This window comes from Eucyclogobius newberryi, unplaced genomic scaffold, assembly GCF_026437365.1.
Source record: "Eucyclogobius newberryi isolate DKJ021-1_F unplaced genomic scaffold, fEucNew1.0.hap1 SCAF_7, whole genome shotgun sequence".
NCBI lineage: Eukaryota > Metazoa > Chordata > Actinopteri > Gobiiformes > Gobiidae > Eucyclogobius > Eucyclogobius newberryi.
Genome location: NW_027316389.1, coordinates 16,802,597 through 16,826,222, shown reverse-complemented (window position 1 = coordinate 16,826,222; position 23,626 = coordinate 16,802,597). Strand labels below are relative to the sequence as shown.

The 23,626-nt window shown below is 41.1% G+C and overlaps 2 protein-coding genes across 2 annotated transcripts in view; both read left to right on the top strand.

Moving 5' to 3' along the window:
• rpl4 (ribosomal protein L4) overlaps window positions 1–20,230 on the top strand; it is a 132,736-nt gene extending 112,506 nt beyond the window's left edge. The window contains exon 11 of the mRNA XM_072434604.1: window positions 20,208–20,230. The gene's annotated coding sequence lies outside the window, so the exon portion shown is untranslated. The remainder of the gene's footprint in view (window positions 1–20,207) is intronic.
• megf11 (multiple EGF-like-domains 11) overlaps window positions 1–23,626 on the top strand; it is a 128,286-nt gene that overhangs the window by 97,585 nt on the left and 7,075 nt on the right. Inside the window, exons 13-22 of the mRNA XM_072434606.1 lie at window positions 110–273; window positions 1,216–1,318; window positions 8,275–8,421; window positions 11,823–11,957; window positions 15,037–15,165; window positions 16,212–16,340; window positions 17,291–17,419; window positions 17,543–17,671; window positions 18,606–18,842; window positions 22,523–22,686. Of these exons, the coding sequence (XP_072290707.1) occupies window positions 110–273; window positions 1,216–1,318; window positions 8,275–8,421; window positions 11,823–11,957; window positions 15,037–15,165; window positions 16,212–16,340; window positions 17,291–17,419; window positions 17,543–17,671; window positions 18,606–18,842; window positions 22,523–22,686 (1,466 nt within the window). The remainder of the gene's footprint in view (window positions 1–109; window positions 274–1,215; window positions 1,319–8,274; window positions 8,422–11,822; window positions 11,958–15,036; window positions 15,166–16,211; window positions 16,341–17,290; window positions 17,420–17,542; window positions 17,672–18,605; window positions 18,843–22,522; window positions 22,687–23,626) is intronic.

Genomic DNA, 23,626 nt, shown 5'->3' with positions numbered 1-23,626 from the left:
AGGTAAAGGTTTGGGTGAAGATTAAAATTGGGCAAGCAGTCATATTTTAAGTCAATGAAATGTCCACATAAAGCTGTGTGTCTCTGTGTGTGTGTTTCTGGGTGCTTAGGCTGGCGAGGCGTGGAATGCTCCCTGCTCTGCTCCAGTGGCTTTTGGGGCCTGGGCTGTAACCAAACGTGTCTGTGTGTGAACGGAGCGGCGTGTGACCCTGTGGATGGCACATGTACCTGCTCCCCGGGCTGGCGGGGCGAGCACTGCCAGGAGTCCTGCCCTGTGAGTGCACACTGCCCTGCTGGCACATATACTCTGCTGCTCAATCACTTTATGTGATAAAATGTAAATATATGATTATATTTGTGTGTTAAAAGTTATCTGCATCATTAGCCTGGGGGGAGGGAAAGGCATGTTTTTCTAATAACATGTGTGAAGATGTTGTAGAAGCAGCCGTGAGGAATGTTCCTCCCATCCTGGGGACCAGATGGGTAGAACATTCACCAAGGTTTTTATCTCTAAAGATAATACCAAAGAGTCGTAAAAGACAAGTGCCTTAATGTGAAGCTGACCAATGAGAAATGTGACCCGCCTCCTTTTTATGTGTGATTTTAATAAAATGACTTGTAAGAGGGAGGAACGCTGAGAGTGATTTTGGAAAGTCGTTCAGGTTGCTTACAACATCTTGACTCGGCTAAGCCTTCCTCTCCCTTGCAAGCCACACAAAAGACTGACGTTTCTGTGTCGTTTAATATTCTAAGTTGAATTATGTTCTCTGACTGTTAAGTAATAGCATTGATTCATGTGTAATTTCTTGACATTTTAAAACATTGCTCCAGTCCAAATCATTTTTGCAGAGTGGTTTGAATGTCAACTACAGTCTAAAAATAGGCCTTTGGCAAAAAAAAAATTGTCAGGAACTAAAAAGCACCTGTTAACCATTTAACTGTCTGAACAACTAGTTCATTTAAAAGTGGTTGCAGCAGTTTCTAAGCACTTTTCAACTTTCAGGGGCCAGAGCGAAGCCTCACAGTAAAGCTAACAAACATTATGCAGCACAATCTGTTTTATGCTCATTGAAATTAGATGCTGACAGCACACAGCAGTCTCATTTTTACCTGGAAAATTACTTTTGCAATTGCTGTACTGGAGCAAAACAGATTTTATTGTATTACATGACATACAGTAAAATGAGATTCTCGTTTGACCCTTTGCTTTCCTCAGGATGGAACATATGGTTTGGAGTGTCGTGAGCGTTGTGACTGTGGCCACGCAGACGGCTGTGACCCTGTCAGTGGATACTGCCGCTGCTATCCCGGCTGGACAGGTAAGCCTCAACGTCTAAATATACCAATGTTTTCTATCAGACTCCGGTCTGGGTTAGGTCCAGGACCCACAAGAATTAGAAAGTGTTTAAAATCAATGCGCCCTGTTACACTGACCGCCGAACACTGCGGTCGCGAGTCCGGGAGCCGCGTGGGTCTGTGGAAAGTCTATCTTTACCAGAGACTACAGCGGACAGGTGCAGCTTCCAGGTCATTAGAAAGTGTTCTTGCATGAAACCGACTGCAGTGGACCGGAGGTGGTGCAACAAGCAATCTGCAAGTGACCCGCGCAGGGCCCGAACCGCACCAGCACTGGAGTCAGTGCACTGCTGCTGTGTTAACATGAGGTTTTCACATCGTCTGAGTGTGTTGGTAATTAAATGATGCCTTTGTTTTCCTGCTGAGTGAGGGATGCTGGAATTGAGCTAAATCAATTTATTTAGTGGAGCGCACTACTCATGCTTACTCTGTATCTTTATTATGTGTTCACTGCTCTGACATGACACATCCTATTACTCGAAAATCATGTCGTATTTGCTTTAATATTAATTAAAACTTCACTGTTTCCTCTCCACTTAGGGCTGGTTGCCATTAGTTAGAATACAGTGAAAACACAATTTACATATCCCTATCCACCAAAGTTCAAACTATGGACAAAGGTGAACAAATGAACCTAAAACACACACTAATCTGAGGACAGGCCTGTGCAATCAGTTATACAGGAGGGAGACAATTCTAATGGTATTTTGGGTTATAAACTCACACAGAAACAAAGCCTCCTCTGCAATTTTATTATAATCTAATGTAATAGTTTAATAGGTTTTTTGCTTCAAAATATGTGCAACATAACACAAGGCTTTATAATCATATAATAGCATCTAAATTAGGGACAATAAAAAGTCTATATTTTTGGAGAATGTGAACATAGCCCTGCATGTCTTGTCCAGGAGCAGTTTTAGCTTCAGCTGTGTCAGGCAGTGCACTTGCCTGACCTGCCAAGACCACATGCTTTGAAAATAATTTACAAAGAAGTTTTGATCTGGAATCCAACCCAGTCGCTCCAATTTCCAAAGGGAGTGATTGACAGGCGGATTAACCAATCAGACAAACACATTGTCCGTTCGTATCCAAACAAACATGGTGGCTTACGAGGAAAAAATCAAAATAACACAGACTGAGCAACGTTGTCGACTTCTGCTGAGTCAACAAGCAACGCACTAAATCTGAGGTAAATGAAGTTATATATTTTGTTCTGAATGTTCCGAAAATATTTGAGAGACATGTGACACAAATTAGCGGCGGTGATTGGACCGGTTCATGCTTGGAGAGTTTTTTTTAAGCCTCCTAATGGTCCGATTCCAGACCCTGAACAGAATGTAGGAGGGACTGGCTGGCCAGGCCAGCAGTGCACAGCGCACAGACCAGTGAACAGCGCCCCTAGAGGTATGGTCAGGTCCATGGTCCCTGCGGCCACAGGACAGACCACTCTTTTGAGTACAGTACTTCCCCTGCTGGAGGCTCGAGTCTCGATTCTTGAGCAGACGGAAGTTTTGCTATTTAATGAATCTCGTCAATAAATGAGTCAATAAATGCACATCACAGTAACGGAGCAGGTTCTGAGCATTCTGAAAAACAGCACCATGCTTTAAAATAATCCTACACTGACCCAAACAAAGCACAATGCATCAGCTCCACGGTGGTCTGCTGTTCGCATTGAAGCGCTCCTCCTCGAGCCGGGTAAAAAAGTAAATGTGGCGTGCAAAACCCAGCGAGAAGATGCAGTCCAAACGAATACTATTTAATCTGCCATAACCCTCTTCCATGTAGTACAATAAGCACGCACTGTGTGTCGGTGCCTTAAAACAAAAGACATGAGAATCAACTGTGAGCTGAGGCCAGGCGCTTTTCAAGATGCCCCTTTTTTCATAATATTGGGCATTAATATAGACACTCATACTGTCACTGTTATTTTTTGTTGCTATTACAACCTCATTGTACATGCATTATTATGAGCCTGTGGGCCATACCGCACACCGCAAACCATGGTTACCGCAAGGGAAATGGTTTAACTGCCACAGCCCTATCTCCACTTTCTCCGGCGCTTCCGCTCTTCAACCTTTCCACCTCCTTTGCTCCTCTTTCTACCCTTCCTATCCTGTATCCATTTCCCCCATTTTCTTCTCAACAACTTCTGCCCCCTCTCTTCACTCATTCTTCTATTCCTCCTCTGTTCTTTGTCTTCCTCTCTCTCCTCTCCATGCTTTGATCCGCTCGTCTCTCACGCTCATCTGCTCCTTCTGTCCTCTAACTTTACTTTGCTCCTTCTCTTTTCGGCATGTTCTCTTCCTCTACTCCATCTCCACACTCATCCTCCTCTGCTCCTTCTGTGCTCTCACTTTCCTCTGCTCCTTCTCTCCTCTCTCACTCATGTTCTCTGGGTTTCCCTCCTCGGCTTCCTCTCAACTTTCTTTGCATCCGCTCTCCCTCCTGTGCTCCCTCTCCTCACTCATCCACCTTTTCGTCCTCTTTCTCTTCTTTGTAACAGTTTGGCTTTATTATGTATAGAGCTGAACCAAGCGGCTCTGAAAGGTGCATGCTCTGAATCTCTGCGGTCAGGGCCATCTGTCTGCTGTAATTGAGTCACCAGGGGGGGCCGGGCGAGCTGGGCCTCACAAACATACATTGACTTTAAAAAGAACATTATTCTCCCACATCTCCCACTGTAACATTACACGCTGCAAGTTTTTATTCGTTTAAAAAGGTGCACTGTAACTTTTCTAGTGGAAGAAGTGATTGTTTTGCCAGAAATGTGTTCACCTCACCTTGTTCTCCTTTAATAAATAGTTTACTTTGGTCTTTAATGGAAAACTCAAAAGCCATTTTACATTGCAGAATCCTGTGAGCCTGCAATTATTTAAATGTGTCTGCATTTTTCTCCAGCATGTTCATACTTTCTTGAATTAAAACATTAACACTTAGACAGACAGACAGGCCATTATTGAGTAGAAGCTGAGTAGACAATGGGAGCTTTCTAATGGGAAAGTTCAGAGTTTCATAAATGTATTAATCCAATCCATATGTGCTTTCTAAAAGGGAAAAGAAAAAATATATTGACGTTATGCAATGTTTTTGTACATATTTGACTATTATTAAAATATAAATAAAATATGAAAATTAATTATTAGAATAACAGAAGTGAATACAAATAACCCAAAAATGTAAAATCTTTAAATTAATACAATCACAAGAGAGTTATGGAGAATTTCTAACCACAAATCCTGAGCTCTCCACCAGTGATTCATGAATATTTTTAGACTACTGCACCATCCTCTTGACAGTGTGGCAGGAAAAGATAGAGTTCTTTTCCAAGCTCCGCTTCACCAAAAGCTCAGTCGGAAAGCCCTCTTTGGAACACATGTATTCAGACGTTATTCTTTCACTACGCATATGCAGTGGAGGTACGCTCATTCTGTAGCCACGGCTGCCCTGGTGGTAGTCTGCATCATCTATCCTTCCCATCACTACTAATCACACCTAGATCACATATGGGCAAAGTAGGTGACATTTTTAACAGAACGCATTGGGAGTCAGAGCTGCAAACAAACCGATCTGATCATAGAGTGCATCGGATTTGTCTTTTTGACCAAGCTAATGAATACAAATGCTAAATTAATTGTAGAACTATATTTCAACATGGATTAATTTCTGGGCCTTGCTATGGAATTTAAATCTAAATATATTTGTCAATTATTAGCCACAGCAGTTGGACTCAAAACAAACCATAGTCAACCTTCCCTAGAGTCTAAGCCCTGGAGAAGATGGCTATTCGCTCCAGCTCAAATTCCTGCTGTAAACAGTGTCACACCAGGACCAGAAGCTGTTAGTGCCTTCAGCCTTTTTTGCTGTCACCACTGTGTTGTGTTCTCTCCTCGCCTGCGCTCCACGAACTGTCAGCGCCCTAAAGCCGAGCGTGGACGTGTCGAGAGCGCCTCACGTGACCTCACAGCAGTTACTCTTCTGTCGTAAGCCTGACATCACCCAGTGCTTTGACTACATATAGGCCTCCCATGAAAGCAGGTGCTAAATAGAGCCCTTTTCTCAAGCTGTCTGAATGTGTAGAGTGAATGTTTACATGCGCAGAGACAGACAGTCTGAAGGGGAAGGCGGGTGCTCCTCTGCTTTTGCTACAAATTGGACGAAGGGACCGTGGCACTCCTCTGTGAAAAGGCGGCTTTTGAAAAGACCCCGGTTGTGGCGCAATCGCTCTTTCTTCTCCGTCCAGCCGCCTTGTGTTTGTCACCAATCGAGTGGAGAGAGTGCGCTGTGTCCACCCTCCCGTCTCCCAGTGAAGCCTTTTTTCTGCCTGGACCAGCAGAACCTCAAACGCGCTTGCACCAGCCTTGCCCTCGTTTTGAAGTCGCTGCCTTGTCCCTCTGACTAAATCACGTTGGCTGTGGCCCCTCCTCGCCCGCCAGACTGCTGCTCTCCTTCTCCCTGCGCCTCTCCGTGCTCCGAAGCCTCCCTGGTTACTGTATAACTTTAGTCCCTGGGGTTTCACACAGGTTTAATTCAAAGGTAGTGCTCTAATGTGGCTTTAATGGGCACGCTATTCTCAGATATTCAAAGGAAATTTCAAATGAGGCTTCAAACTAAAGGCTTCTGCTTGAAGGTTCAGGGTAGAGAATATGTGTGTGGATGAGCTCATGTGCTGATCTTCTGTTCACTTTATTTCTTATTCATCGTGTGTGGAGGGACATGTGACTTGCCTGGGACTGGGGGTGTCACAACTTAAAATTTAGTGTTCAAATTATTACAAGAACAAATATCGTAATTGTAATATTTGACAATTATTGACACCAAAACTTGACATTTTGATTACACTGACATCATGTACTTAACCTACTGTTGTTTCTATTTTCATTGTAATTAGTATTTTTAAAGGTTAAGGAGTCATTTCCCTTTAACTTTATGGTCCGTCATAGTGGAAATTTGAATTTGGTCATTACAGCACCAACAATAACATGTTACACTCAATAAATAAGTATTAAAGTATTATAAATGTTCACAGTATATTGTCAAAGAGGAACTAAATTAAACTTTCTGTATCTTCTCCTTTTACAGAACCTAATTTTATTTTTATTTTTTATTTTGCAAGCACTTTTATGACAATTTTGTTAAAAGAGAACGCCCCAAAGTTCATTAGCATTCGTTTTTCTCTTCTGGGGGTAAAAAAAAGTCGTCTTAACGTGACATAGAGAATCCTGAGACGTGCCATGAACCCCTATTGAGCCAATGTTCTCTATCGCTCGCATACAAAAACAACTTTAAATCAAAATAGGATGTCGATAGTCGTGCGATTGGGCCGTGCCATGTTTTCAGGTTTGGCCAGTGCACCCTGAGCCTCGTGCTCGTCTCGGCTGTGCACCAGAGCAGCCTTCCTGAAAGAGAATGGCAGACAAGCTGTGGTTCTCAGGAGACCAGACCCTGTTAATCAACACAGTGCACTGGCAGCGCGCCCTGCTCAGATAAAAAATAAAGCGCATTTGGAGGGAAGTGTGCGAGAGGTCGGGCTGATCTAAAACTGCAGGAGAGGAGCGCTTCTTCGAGAGGAGGAGAAGAGACGGGGGTTTCTGTGCAGTGTCTGAAACCATTCGCATGAATCAGTGCATATTGTTATTTATGAATGCACTTGTCATAATATTAAGAATCTTTTGTGAAATGAGAGCTGTGAACCAGCTTTAAACCTTGTAGCTCGGTAGGTTTGCACTTATACCTCTGCGTATGGCATTATGGTATTGATTTTACGGTGTCCTTGAGCAAGACACTTTTCTGGTGCGACTGACTGTTGTGCGATTGTGCATTAGTCAGCAAAGCCACTTGTGTAGAATGGCAGCTGCATTAAAAAAATGACATCAACATTGGAGAAAAACATTGTTATCAGGATTAATTTATGTTTTTGCTATGTTTATAATTTATTGTTAATTAAGCAAAAAGTACATTTTTTGCTCATTATCTTCTTTTTTTGCATATTGACTATTATTTGATTTAGTTTAGTAATTGTTATGTAAAGCATTTGTGTAACTAATTTGCATACATTTATCACGTATAGAGAGACTGCAGGATTGTTTCATAACTACTTTACTGCTCATATGAGTGAATAAATCAGATCAAACATGTTTCATCTTGTTTTATAGGCAAATCGCCACTACAATTATTATTACATTATTATTTTATGTATGGTATATGTCTTGTATATTCTAGATAACAGTGGTAGAACGTAACAACAAATACTGTACTTAGGTATCTGTATTTTCCTTTAGTACTTTTTTACTTTTAAATTTGACAGAAGGTATCAATCTGTACTTTCTATTCCACAACATTTGAGTAGAGCTGAGGGTTATTTTTAACATGTTCATGTTTCTGTTGAAAAAATCAACTATTTAATCTTTAAAATCAAGAAAACAGCTTTTGATACATCTCAAAATCCGTCTGAAATACATTTACTTTTAAAACAGGTACTTCACTACTTTTATTTGAGTAATGATTTGCTCCTGTATCTATTATTTTACTAAAGTGGGACAATTTAGTACTTTCTCCAACAATGACAGATTTTTAAAAGAAACAAATGACTTCATAAATACGCTGTTGTTCCCTCTTTATCTTGATTGATCAAGTTAACGGACTGCAAAAGAATCTCGCTAAAAACATGCTTTTGTTTTTGTGCTCAAAGTGTCATGAATACTTCACTAAATGAGTTCTGTACTGCATATATTCTAGTCCACTATAAAGGCTGTACTTGAGGTTAGACAGTGACTGAGCCCCTGTGTACCTAAAGTGAATGCTGCTTTACTATGTGTTTTTACAGATGGCGTGTTCTTAGAGTATGTCCATCTGTGATCCCTTGCGCTCTCGGGGCATTCTGAATCTGCTTACTTATATATTTGGGATGTGCCTGCAGGGATCCACTGCGACAGCGTGTGCCCACAAGGCTTCTGGGGCCCCAACTGTTCCATGAGCTGCTCGTGCCAGAACGGAGGCTCCTGCTCCCCAGAGGACGGCACCTGCGTGTGTGCACCTGGATACAGGGGCACCTCCTGCAAGAGAAGTGAGCTCACAGCACTTTACAGCACTGTACCTGCACCGATGCACTGATATCTTCACATGTTACTAATGATGACGACAGTGCATGGTTATGTACACGGGTTAGTGCAACGTGAATTCAGAATATTAAGCTATTTTTAGTTGTTTTGACTTTTAGACTTTCTAGTGTGAGAGCAGAATTTTGGGAAAAATCTGTAGTAAACAAGAAGGAGTAAACATAAAAAATTAGAACTCAGCGAGCTCTAAATTTGACTGAAGCCCCCGAGAAAAATATTGAAAGCATTTTATCACTTTAAAAATCGATTTACATGGGACCAATCAATCTTTATTTTTATTGCACTTTAAAAACAATCCAGTTAAAAAGAGTACAGTACACATTAATGATCAGAAAACACAGAAATGAACTAGAAACACATGCCCAAAACACAAATGTACCAACACACTGTACAGTATAATAGTTTATAACATTTCAGAAAAGACTTGTTTCATGAGCTGACTCCCCTTTTTATATGGATCCACTGACAATGACAGAAAGCTTGGAACATTACCACATGGAAAGATGAAACTTGGATACATTATAAACCGACGCACCGACGACTAACAACATCATAGTCAACATATGCAATAAGGGAAACTTTTTTTTGACAAATTTCAAAGACACTGGACTAAATAGACCTTTATTTTGGACTTAATATGCTTAACCACATTTTGTTTCTCTCTGGTCCTGCCTGGTTTTGTTTTTGTTGTTTTATGAAGGAAAAAAATGAACAAAAGAACTCAAAATAGATCACTACTTGCACATTTAACTTTTGATGTGTTTTATGTTATATTTTTCAATGTATTTCACACTGTTTTCGCTCAAAGATCTGCTTGAATAGTTTAATAAGTGTGCGTTCATATAATTGCACGTTCACCTCATCAAAATGACAGTAAACTAATCCTGGACTACATCAGCGTTAAACAAGGACTAGAACAGGACCAAACCAACCCCCCTAAGATACTTACACCAAATGTTTACCTTTTCTCTGGAACACATGAATAAAAGTTAAACACAGTGAAGTTGCCCTGATGGCGCTGACCTTGCTGAGGTCTGTGGAGATGCGCTGGAGGACGCCCCGGCAGCGAAGGCGCCTCCCCCGTCTGTCTGAAGTGCAGGACGGCAGACTCTTCATCAGACGAACCCTTAATCACCACATCTCTGCTGCTCCTCGGGCCTCCTCCAGAGACACGCAGCACACGGTGGACAGGCCGCAAAGAACACACACACACACACACACACACACAGACACACAGACACGTATGCAGACAGACAGGCAGAAGGAGGGACGGACAAGTTCAACCTCGCAGTGGGAAAAGCCCCTGTCTGCAGTATTTTGCATTAGAGACACTGATATCCCCCGTAAAGAAACTCGCACTTACATAAAACTTGACTGTACGGTTCCGAATGCTGAACAAACTGCTCCACAAATTGTATGAGAAAAGTATATAAATATAAACAAGTCTGAACAAAATATATGGGAAATCTCTTCAATCCTTCTATGATAATGGTTTCTTTTATCATTTTCATCATAATTTTTGTATCTTTCTCTGTCTCTCTCTCTCTGTCTATCTCGCTTTCATTAATCTTTGCCTTTCTATCTGTGTTTCTTCCTCTATCTCTGCCCGTCTGTGTACGTTGTTTCTCAGTTTTCCTTCTTGTTACTCTCTCTGTTCTTTTCTCTCTTTTTCTGCCTGTCTTTTTGTCATTCTTTCTCCTTTCTCTCCTCTCTTTTTGCCCCCCCCCCGCTCTACCTGTCTGTTCTCTCTCTTCCTTCCTGTTTCCGGCAGCTTTTTTCTCTCGTTCTCTGTCCGTCTATCTTTCATAATCTCTTTCTTGTCTTTCCCATTGTTTGCCTATCTGTCTGCTTCCCCCTGCCTTCTTGTTTCTCACTCTTTCTTACAATTCTGTCTATTCCTCTCTGGCGTTGTCTCTCTCTCTCTCTCTCTCTTTCACGCTCTCTGTGTCCGTTTGTTTCTCTTTCTCTTTCTGTGTCTTCCTGTGTGCATATATCTCTGCATCCCTCTTTTCTTTTCTAGTTTGCTTCTTTCTCTCTCTCTGTCTCCCTCTTTCCACTTGTCTGTTTGTCTGTGCAGGTCTTTCTTTCTCTCTCTCTCTCTCTCTAAAATACGATAAACGATAAAACTGCCTCTGACACTATGACCCCAAAGCAGGAGAATCCTTAATCCTAAATGTAAAAGATGCAATAAATAAGCAGTAGAATGAAACACCTTAGCAGCTTATTTAAAAATTCCCCACCAGTGCAAGAAATGTAAACATAAATATTGAGCCCCAAAGATATTGTTCCATCTATCATTTCTTGAACGATGAGTTGATGTAGAAATGATTGGGCTCTCTCTCGCTCGCTCTCAGTGTTGATCATTTCTGCAGTGGAAAATGCACACTCACATTCCTGTAAACAGTGATTTGTATACACAGTGCCCTGCTGTTTGTTTGAGTGCCGGAGCCGATGATTACTGCTCCAAATTCAGTTTACACACCACAGCTCTCAGGTGGAAAACACTGTGCCAAGTGCCCTTTTGTCTTTAAATCTGACCAGTAAAAAGTTTTTTATCAACCTCTTGTAATTCAAGTTTCTCTTGCATTTTTAGTGACAGAAATGTCTGCTATAGTAATAAGTAGAGTATGGTAATAAAATAGTGAGTAAAAATCCACAAGCTATTTTTTCTTATATATTTTTCGTTAATATTATGTTAACACTTGTTGGCAGTATTGTTGTTATCAAGTGAATCTATACCCATATATTAATCAATATTTACTAGGATCCATTCTTATTTGTGTAACTGTTCTTCATTGTTCATTACACAACATTCTATTTTTATTTAATTTTTCCTTATTTTGCATCGGTGGCCATATGAGCAAATGTTTCACAATCAGGTTATTTTTAGGAACAGTTAATTTGGTTAAGGTTAGGGCTTTAGGACTTTTGCCCCTGGATGAAGTGCTGAACATTTAGGACGTTCCATAAAACAACATGTTGAATTAGTCTTAGTTTAATTATGCATAAAATCTGGAAAAGTAAAATAACTTGTAGTGCTGAAATAAGTATGAAGTGCAAGCTTTTCTTTTCCATTGAAATGCATAAAAGTGTGGTGTTGTGACACTGTTGACACTGATGAATTGGCTCCTCTTGCATGTCCCATGTCCTGCAGTAACTAACGAAGACAGGCTTGTTTCTGTTCTCTTGCTTCTGCTGCCTCTTCTACTTCGACTTCTCTTTCCTGATCACACTTTGATCATTCTTCCTCTCTTGGTACTTGTCCTGCTCCTTTCGTGTCCACGTCTTCTCAGCTCTGGGACTAAAGACTTGCTTCTCGTGTCTGAGATCTGGTTTGTTTGTGCCGCAGTCTGCTCCCCGGGGTTCTACGGCCACCGCTGCAGTCAGTCATGTCCCCAGTGCGTCCACAGCACCGGCCCGTGTCATCACGTCACAGGACACTGCGAGTGCCTGTCGGGGTTCACTGGATCTTTGTGTAATCAAGGCAAGTCCCCAGACGACCCCAACCGTCTGCGCTTCTTCATTTATCTGGATACATATCACCACTAGGGCTGCGCAATTAAAATCGAAATAACTTCCCAAACCTCATTTGTGATCTGGCACATGCATACACTGCACACAGGACACAGATGATTCAAAACAGATTATATTATTAAAGAAAAATTCCCTCTTCACCCTCTGCGGATGGTCTCGTCCCTTTGTCTAACCTCGGGTCCTCCACCAGAGGCCAATAATCAATAGTCTGGCAGTGCTGATGCTATGCGCTTGCCTTCCATGAATAATGAATAATAAATGAAATAAATAGTGTTTATATTGCCTTTTTACAATTTTAAAAGTGCTACAGTCAAATAAAATCACACAAATACGCTTTTTGGAATAAAAATGCTCGAGATGACTTGATGTGGCTGGTCACTAGGGAGGGCATCCGGATTAAATATACATTGCATTGACTCACACTGGTCGTTATGCATTTTCAAATCATCATTTGTCAGTTCCAGCTTCATAATGTGCCCAGATATGCAAATGTACTGTACTTTAAATCACAGAGACTACAGGGGTCTTTTGAATTCTCTTTCAAACTCCGAGCCCTGTCGTACAAATAAAACTTTAATTGGTTTGTCGAAACGAAGAGAAGAGGGGAATGGAGAGGCTGCTAATTTGTCTGGCGAGTAATTACGGCAGGGTGCAGCAGCGGGACGGAGGCGGCCGCGCTCTGAGCTCGGCTGGACTCCGCCGCACAACGTGACCAAAGGCACATGAGCGAGCGGGATCCCAGGGCCGCGGGGAGGCTCGGGTGCACTGGGAGAGAGCAAAGTTTAACACACTACAGTCTAATTCACTGCCTTTATGCTAAAAATAAACACATGTATTGTTTTAAAATGACTAGACGCACATCAGAAATGACATTACAATACATATTTTGTTGAATATATATGTACAGATATCACTCTTTTGGAATCCACATATGCAATATACTACATTAGAGGTTGGCAATATTGACAAAATTATCAGACAATATTTTCACAATGCATCTAGAAAAGGAGGAGTATAAATGGACTATAAAATTAACCAAAAAAGAGCAGAAATATCACTTTATACTCTCGTTTGGAAGATTACACTTGTATCTTTTTGAGCTAATTTAAATATCACACGATGTACAATGTACTCAATATTCAAATTTTACATCTCCAAACAGCAATTGCAATATATAAATGTTTTGATACATCTCATACCTCTACACTACATTTAATAATGTTACTGAATCATCAACTAGGTAACAAAAAGCACAACCTAAAACATGCACAATAGGGAAAACCCTTTCGCTAAGGTGGTTCTGACCAAGTTCAGTTCAGTTCAAGATCTAGCAATGGGATGGGTCAAATGCAGAGAATACATTTACCTCACAAGAGATTCATAAAGTATACCAACATAATTTAACCTTAACTAACAATTAACAATCATGTAATTAGGCCCGAGAGCTACAAGCTGGTGACGGGCCTATTACAAGTTACACTCTGTTTCAGCTAGTGACACATAATGTAAAATAAAGTGTGAAAAAAGGACATTAAGTACATAAGTAAATTATTTCACCACATTTTCCAAACTAGGCATCGGATTAATTGGGAATTAATAATGAATTTGAAGAAAAGTGGGCGTCTCTTTATCCATAAATCACTGCTGGAGAACTGCAGTTAGTTGGGTGTCGGGAACAGTGCGCAGAGGCAGGAAGAGGCGCTCACATGTAATAATTAAACAGAGGAGATGAAATGAACCTGCGCCTATCTGATCTCTTCTCCGCAGGGCTATTCTCCGAGCCGCATCCTAACACCTGCCCTCCATTTGTCCCTCCATCCGCCTCCAAAAGCACAATGGAGGTTTCACTGGAGATGACATGTTTTATTGAAGAGTTGCGTAGAGCAGTGAAATATTCATTTCATCTAATATGCATGGAGCGGTGTGTGTACATGGTCTATTTTAATTTTGTGGCACATCAGTCATTCTTCTGGCGTGAAAGGAAATGGGGCAGTTCTGTTGACGCGTGTCTAATAAGCGTTTAATGTCCACTCAATACAGTATCATATGGAAGCTTTATGGCTGGAACTCATTGAGCGTTTGGGGATCAGCAGTGGAGAAATTGTAGTTGTTCACTCTGAAAACACGTGCTACAAGTGTTCTTTCTGGTGTCGATCCAGAACATCATAATCTTGGAGTGCGCTCTCTTTTGTCTCGGTTTGGCCCTGGTTTGAGCCCGGTTTAGTCTTGTTGTAGACTTGCATTGGTCATGTTCTAGTCCTGGATGAGTCATGGTCTTTAGTTCAAGGTTTAGTTCCAGTTTAGTCATAATTTGAATACGTTGCGTGCTTGTCCGTGGAGTAGTTGCAGGCCACAGCAGCAGAGCTCACCTCACAAGAAGGTTCCAGGTTCATTTCCCAGATTGTGTGGGAGTTTGCATGCTCTCCTTGCACCTGAGTGCTTTTGTTTTCCCATAAGCCTAAATCACACACAACAGGCGATATAATTCAATAATGGATGGGTCAAATGCAGAGACCAGATTTGCCTGCAAGTAGAGGTGGGCAATGTCTCGAGTGTGTCGTTTATAGTAAAAAAAAAAAAAGCTAGAAAAAGAGCTGAAAAAACTAAAAAGGTTAAAGAAAAAGTTATTTCCCATTTTTCTGAGATTTGAATCTCAACTAATGCATGTTTTAACACTGTGTGATTGACACAGAACAGTCTGACGCCATAGAAGATATCGAGATACACATTTTTGTCAAGTTGTCCAACCCTGACTGCAACGGCAATAAAACCGCCTTCTTCCTCAATTTTAGGGCTCGATAACTTATCAAAAACGAATTAATTACAGACTTCGCCCAAAGACTTTCTGCTTCACACCACATGCGTTTACTGACAGAGGATCGGCTGTAGACCTCTGAAATAAAAAGACCCAAGAACATCATTAACGATTAGAAATGACGCCATCCAGATCTCTGTTTGAAATCAATTAATTCCACGGCTCCATCTTTAACCCCAAATTAATCCCTGCTTTCTCTCATTCTGCGCTCCAGTGTGTCCCGCGGGCAGGTACGGCCGAGTGTGCGCTGAAATCTGCCTCTGCACCAACAATGGCACGTGTAACCCCATCGACGGCTCCTGCCAGTGCTTCCCCGGCTGGATCGGCGAGGACTGTTCTCAGGGTTTGCTCTCTCTTACACGTTTTACCTCATCTTTGTTTGCTTTCACCACTAACTCCTGCCTTCCAATTACCTCGGCACACATTCGTCATCTTCATGACCTCCGCTGCCTGATACCTCCAGCTGATGTAAAAGGCATAGCTGGCTTAAATGATTGTTGTAATACATTATGCTGTTTGATTTATGGCACTCCGGGCCAAAGATCGTTCGCCGAGCTTTGAGCTGTCAAAACCAAGGAAATTGATGTGTGCTATTCGTTGCATTAACTACTTTAAGTAAAATAACTCATGATCAGAAATATGTCATATTAGTGATATTCTGCTTAGGGTGATTAGGTCTGACACGTGTGGGTAACAAAGGTGAACAAGGGAAAAGGTCAGATAAAGTTTGCTGTCTGCTTTTTCAAATGGCCCTATTTGTGTTCAGACTAAAATATACCTATAAACCTGAAGACGGGACACTGTAAAATGTTACTAAAAACAATGATAAAACAAAATCAAACATTTAAATAAGCTGTGATATTTTGTTATTCAATGGTAGATAACATCTAATAACCTCTTAATAACCTCTTAAGACATGTTTCATATTCATTTTGATCCATTATTTTCATGAACTGGGAAAGATCACAGTTTTATTATGTCCACTGTACATTATTTTTAAGTTAAGTTATGCAAAGTTTCAGACGACGTCATAACAAGCCCTGTTAAGTTTTTGGCACAGGCAAAATGACTAGTGTTTTATACAATGTGTAAATTGTGGGATGTAGTAGTTTAACCAGAGCAAGAGGATGGACATAAGATAAATGATCATTTAATGTTGTTTTTTGGCAGGACCATAATAGATTCTGACTCCTGCCCTCCATTAAATTGTACAATCTGAAAGCAACCAATTGTACTATACATACTTGTTGATTACAATGATCACATTTTTAAATGACTGTAGCCTTAAATTCATATTTTCTCATAATCCCACGTGGATGGAAATGTGATGTGCTGTGGAGTGTGTCGGGACAATATGGGCTAAGTGTGGTGTGTTTGTGGCCCCTGCAGCCTGTCCCTCCGGTCACTGGGGCCCCGACTGTCTGAACTCGTGTAACTGTCACAACGGAGCCCAGTGCAGTGCCTATGGCGGCGAGTGCAGGTGCAGCCCGGGCTGGACGGGACTCTACTGCACACAGCGTGAGTCTGGATGCACACTGACATCTAGTGGCTGCTGCTCAAAATGGGACAGAATATATATCAGTCGCGTTATTATTTTTGACAAAAGCCATAATATATACCCGCCAAAAACGTAATAATGTGTTATAACATTATTGATAAAGTTTTTAGTTTTGGGGACAGTACGTTTCAAGAATCAGGAGATTTATAGGTATTTACAGTTTGAAAACACATAGTTGTCTTGTAATTCTTGTTGCCCTCATGTTGGAAAGGAACATAACAAGAAATCACCTTTTCTGGCAAACTGCTAGTCCCTGTGGAAATTCTTTTGCTTTGCCTAGAATTTTCTATGCATGGCATTTTAATGTATGATACTCATTTCCATGGAGACAAGAACGTGATGCTAAGTTGCAGGTCAGATCTGTGGGGAGCTGAGTCCATTCACACTAAGAATAGATGTTTTTCAGCATTTTGAGCAATAAAAATGCTTGTATTTGAATATACAAGAGAGATAAGGTAAATGTCATACTGTGGAACATGCATAGAAATAACATCTCAGGTAGTAAGCAGGTCGTAGGCTCGTGTCAGAAAACTTTTTACAACAATATATTTTCTTTGAGTTCTTCTCCCATATGTCAGAAGAGCACACTTTACGTTAGTCATTACAGATTCCAGTCATTCTTGCAGGGACAGTATAGACATCATCTCCAACTCCACTAATTCAAATTCCATCATCTGTCTACCTTGAGCGATGTAGTTCATTGTCACATGCATAGAAATGTCATTTTCTAGATGCTATTTGCCTGTCAATCCATTGCCATTGTTTTGTGCTGAAACCTTTGATTTCCATCCAATCATTCTTTTTGACCCTCCCAACATTTCCTGCAGAGACAATCATTGATTTTCATGACCTTGACTATGTCTGTTTCTGTGTAGCTCATCTCTTTCTCTTTCTTCATATTTTCACCCAGGCTGTCCCTCTGGCTTCTACGGCCGCGACTGTGCCGAGGTGTGCCGGTGCCAAAATGGAGCGGACTGCGACCACATCAACGGGCAGTGTGCATGTCGAACTGGTTTTGTCGGTACCAACTGCGAGCAGAGTTGAGTATAAGCCCGGCAAATTTCAGTTTTGGAGTGACTGCGTGTGCTCATAAACGCCTGGCTGGGCTGGCTAAGTGCTTTCATTTGATGGGGGTGGTAATGCAGGCTCTCCTCCTTTGCAGAGTGCCCGGCGGGGACATTTGGATATGGGTGCCAGCAGCTCTGCGAGTGCCTGAATAACGCGACCTGCGACTATGTGACGGGAACGTGCTACTGCAGCTCCGGGTATAAAGGAATCCGCTGTGACCAAGGTGATTCAATTCGATTCACTTTCCTTACGCCAGCACAGAATCACAGTCACAGTCGCCTCAAAGGACTTTACAGACTTGGATATAGAACATTCATATAAAGATGGCTTTCAACAGTAACCGCCCACTTCGAGGTTCTGGAAGTACTTTTCCATTCATTTTTCACATAATCATTTTTGGGTACTTGACTTTTTTTTTGTAAATGAGTTTTTTGTGTTTCAACTCAAAGAGTATATTGTAAAAGCAGCATTTTGTGATAAAATAAAGCTGCTTCACGCTGTCTGCATTTAAGAATAAAGTCTTTTATTTCTCTTCAAGCAGGAAGTAAGAACCAAAAAAGCAGCTCTCTGACTGGCTGCACTTGGGTGGTCCACCCCAGTTTCACTTCACCACTTGAAAAAAGCTCTTCTAAAACTGTGCATGCACCTGAAGTGAATCCATGTGGATATTTATGATGTACCAAAGGGCTTGTGAGAGCGAGAGAGTGGTGGATCAGCGATAACTGATGACCACAAGACCTATAATTTTATTTAATATCTGTTAATGTTATTATGTGCTTTTTGGACTGAAACCAGCTACATTAGTCACCACTTATTTGGTTGGCGCGTCTTTTTCGAAAAGTGTATGAATGGGAAATGTACTTCCAAAGCCTTGGCGGCTTCAAATTGGGTTGGACTGTTGAGCTCCATAACCCACACAGCCAACAAGCGAGAAGTGTTTTGCCCAAGAACACAACGGCAATTAGCGTTGATTAAACTGCCAACCTTAACTAAGCACAAATTACATGGTTCATAGTTGTATCTCTATTAGTAGTTTACCACGTTTTACAGACATCCTTCAGCGTTAAATCAGACATGTAATTAACATTGTAGGCACTTGAGGAGCAATCAGCGTTTGACCTCGCCCTTTTCACACCGTGACCTTGTTATGCCTGCAGCAGCTTTGATGATGGAGGAGCAGAACCCGTACACAAAAATCAGCCCAGCGCGCAGCTCGGAGCGCCAGTCCGCGGGTGCTGTCATGGGCGTCATCTTCCTCCTGCTCATCGTCATGGCGCTGCTCAGTCTCTTTGTGTGGTACCGGCAGAGGCAGAGGGACAAAGGCCAAGAGATCCAGCCCAGCGTCTCCTACTCTCAGGCCATGCACATCACCAACACCGACTATTCTTTGTCCGGTACGACTGCTCAAATATGTATGAAATCTGCAGCATTAGCACCTGGTTATGACTACAAATAGGGCTAAACAAGACAGCACTTCAGCGATATGAACACTTTAGCGAGGTGATATGAACACTTCGGTGATATGAACACTTCAGCGAGGTGATATGAACACTTCAGCGAGGTGATATGAACACTTCAGCGAGGTGATATGAACACTTCGGTGATATGAACACTTCAGCGAGGTGATATGAACACTTCAGCGAGGTGATATGAACACTTCAGCGAGGTGATATGAACACTTCGGTGATATGAACACTTCAGCGAGGTGATATGAACACTTCGGTGATATGAACACTTCAGCGAGGTGATATGAACACTTTGGTGATACGAACACTTCGGTGATATGAACACCTCAGCGAGGTGATATGAACACTTTGGTGATACGAACACTTCGGTGATATGAACACTTCAGCGAGGTGATATGAACACTTCGGTGATATGAACACTTTAGCGAGGTGATATGAACACTTCGGTGATATGAACACTTCAGCGAGGTGATATGAACACTTCGGTGATATGAACACCTCAGCGAGGTGATATGAACACTTCGGTGATATGAACACTTCAGCGAGGTGATATGAACACTTTGGTGATATGAACACTTTAGCGAGGTGATATGAACACTTCGGTGATATGAACACTTCAGCGAGGTGATATGAACACTTTGGTGATATGAACACTTCGGTGATATGAACACTTTAGCGAGGTGATATGAACACTTCGGTGATATGAACACTTCAGCGAGGTGATATGAACACTTCGGTGATATGAACACTTTAGCGAGGTGATATGAACACTTTGGTGATATGAACACTTTAGCGAGGTGATATGAACACTTCGGTGATATGAACACTTCAGCGAGGTGATATGAACACTTTGGTGATATGAACACTTTAGCGAGGTGATATGAACACTTCGGTGATATGAACACTTCAGCGAGGTGATATGAACACTTTGGTGATATGAACACTTTAGCGAGGTGATATGAACACTTCGGTGATATGAACACCTCAGCGAGGTGATATGAACACTTTGGTGATATGAACACTTTAGCGAGGTGATATGAACACTTCGGTGATATGAACACTTCAGCGAGGTGATATGAACACTTTGGTGATATGAACAGGCAACTCTGGATTTTGAAGCATTTCTGAGCCAAAGCCAGAATTACATGGATTTTAGAACATGATTAAGAGGCCTAAACAACAGGGTTAGAAGGTTTTGTACATGCTGAGGTGTGTAGAATAAGTAAAACGTTATTTAAAAAAAAAATATATATATATATATATATATATAACTCAAGTTGAAGTAAAATATAGTGGTTCAGAGTAAAAAGGGAAAAGAGAAACTATTGCTTGAGTATTGAGCAAATGTTTGGATGTAAAATGTATTAAAGTCTGATTTATGAGTTGATGAAATCGAGCCGACAAAACATGAAATAAATAATATATCTGAAGGAGCGATGCAAGAAACACAAATTTATATTGTCAACAAAAAGTTTTTGTCCCTTGTCAACAAAAGTTAGTGTCATTTGTAGACTCACAGTGAGAAGAGGAACCAAAGAATACTGTTGAATCAAGGCCGTGGTTGCAGAGCCGCGGCGCGGTCAAATGGCCCAGCAGTTTCAGGAGCCGCGGCACTGCCATATAGCCTCATGGCTAACCCTAACCCTAACCCTAACCCTAACCTTAACCCTGACCCTAAACTTAACCCTAACCTTAACCTTAACCTTAACCCTGACCCTAACCCTAACCCTAATCCTAACCCTGACCCTAACCTTAACCTTAACCTTAACCTTAACCCTAACCCTAACCCTAACCTTAACCCTGACCCTAACCTTAACCCTGACCCTGACCCTAACCCTAACCCTAACCTTAACCCTGACCCTAACCTTAACCCTGACCCTGACCCTAACCCTAACCCTAACCCTAACCCTAACCCTAACCCTAACCCTAACCTTAACCTTAACCCTTACCCTAACCTTAACCCTGACCCTGACCCTAACCTTAACACTAACCCTGACCCTAACCCTGACCCTGACCCTGATCCGGTGCGGTCAAATAGCCCAGCAGTTTCAGGAGCCGCGGCACAAAAAACCCATGCAGTTTCGCCCGCGCGCCGCGGCTCTGTAGACACTCCCTTCAATCAAATACATCTTTACTAGAAATAAACATATGGTGTCAGAAAGTACCATTTCCCTCCATTACCAAGTTTAAAAGTAAATGTAACTATAGATAGATTCTAGAATACTTAATACTAATTTCAATACTACAATGATTATAGACGTGTTTTAATATACAAGCCTATTATTCAGTAACACAAACACAAAAAATAATCTGCATAAGCATGAACAAAGACTGAGTTCATAATGAACAAATAGTTAGGGTATTAAACAAGTAATTTAATAAACTTCAATCTTTCTTTCTAGTGTCTAGTTTTGATTCTAGTTTTAGCATCCATGAAATTCTAGCTAGTTTCCGGCTTCCAGTGACAGTGAAAAGATATCAAAATAATTTGGATAACTTTTGATGTCCCAACAACACCAACGCCCGAGGAGGAGTTTGTAAAAGTACAACATTTGGAAAAATCCAGAGTTATGCTTAGTACATTTTGATCCAATATGGGCGACACTACGTAGACGTAATCATATTTTTTACTTCCCTTGTCACTATCTATCTCTGCCCCAAAGTTCACTCTCTCGGTGCATTTTTTGTACATTTGTAAAAAAATAATAATAATGTTAGAAACCAGAATGTAGAGAGGCCCGATTTTTAGACGTGTGCAAATTTTCTTGACTTTTTGTCGATGTTCACTGGGTGAAAAATAGGGGGGTTGGTCCCAAGAAGAAGGGACAAGAAGAAGAAGAATGTTCCGATGCAAAAACAATGTTTCCCATTTTTCAAGATTATGCTCAAATACTCTTTATGGTTTCTATTTTGTGACCACAATTTACGATTCAAACAAGAAGAGATGAAATAGTTTGCTTTAGTGCACATGCCTAAATAATGATCCTGGAGGGTTCACAACAATATTAAAGTGTATACACAAAAGCAACATTGAACAATGTTTTCAGTATTGTTGGGTTGTTAAGGAGACACTCTTAACATTCATCACATATTTAATATCCTGTATGATTACCCATATGTTCTATGAGCAGTCTTCACATCTATGTTTAATATATTATAATGGTCTGCGTGTAGTTTTCTATTATCTCTGAGGTAGAATAAAAGGAACTGAACTGAGCTCATTATTACAGTCTGATCAGCCAGAGCAATTCAGAGTCTCTTGATGGAGCAGTTTTCAACTTCAAGAAGTACAAAACTAATATATCTTGACTTGAAACTCCAAGTAACTTTTTAGCAAAAAAAAAAATTAACCCAAATTGCACTGAACAATTATAAAACATCTTTACTGTGAGTGGATTTGCTTGTCTCCCAAATTGGAGGAACCCTGGTCCAGTGGGTGAATTCATACTTAACTCACACAAAACAAAACTAGAACTTAACACAGAACTAATCCCAAACTAGCACAGTACTGCACTCAAACCAGGACCTTTATGATAGGCTGGGGTTTGATTTGGGATGGCTGCCCAGGTTAAATAGCTGAGGTGTGCTGTGATGACCCTGTGTTTCAGAGTGTGGCAGCACTGTGGCCATGCGCCCCAGCCCCTCAGAGGTCATCCCCGGGCAGAACGACAGCGAGGCTCCGTGCTTCTCTAACCCCAGCTACCACACTGTGGCTCAGTGCAACGTGGTGTCCACCATCTCCAGTGGTCTGGACGGCACCCTAACCCTGAAGGTCACTCCAAGTGTAAAGATCATGTCGTTTAGGAAAGCATCAGAAAGCAAAGCTAATAAAGACATTCACTAATTGTTGTACTACACTATCCACTGAAAAGCAAAAATGGACATTAGACATAATTTCTTGACTTTGCCAAACAAATACGATACAATAGATACACAGCCTAACATTTAGTAGGAGCACCTTTAGCTTTGATTACAACACACACTCACTGTGGCATAGTTTCAATAAGCTTATAAATAGTTAAACATTTTTATTCCATCCAGTGTTACATTATTTTCTTTATCTTGTATTGATGATGTCAGAGAGTGACCACTGCACAGAGCCTTCTCCAGCTCGTCCCAAACTCTCTCACCGGGGTTCACATCTGCTGTATATTAGTTTCTGCTTCTCTTTAGATGTTTTCTCTGCTCAATGCCAATGATTTGACCCTTCTCAAACGCACTGACACCTTTTCCATGACCACGGGATATGTCTTTCCACATAGTTTTTTTCAGAAATGAGAAGCCGCTCACTGCATCAGTTGGGTTTAAATACTGTGTTGCAGCTGAAAGATCATCACCTGCAGCAGTTATCCAGCAGGAGGCTCGCATTTATTTATTTAGTTGAATCCAAGTCCACTTTTTTGGACAGCCAGTATATTAACTGTGTATTATGTAACTTTTCTGGTAGAGGGTCTGTCGCCTGCTTGTTTCCATACATATTTAATTGCTTTGCCTTAAAATGGCATTAAACGCGTTGCAACTATTTATCGACTATTGTCATATTTTAATCATCTTAATTGTTAGCCTCTAAAACACATACAAAAAGACCTTGAATAAACAATTACTGATTTGTATTAATCATACTTTTTATTCGTATATTCTCCATCTAGAACCCTGCTGACGCCACAACAACTTTTATTTGATTGATAATGTATTTAAAAAGTCTCAATGTA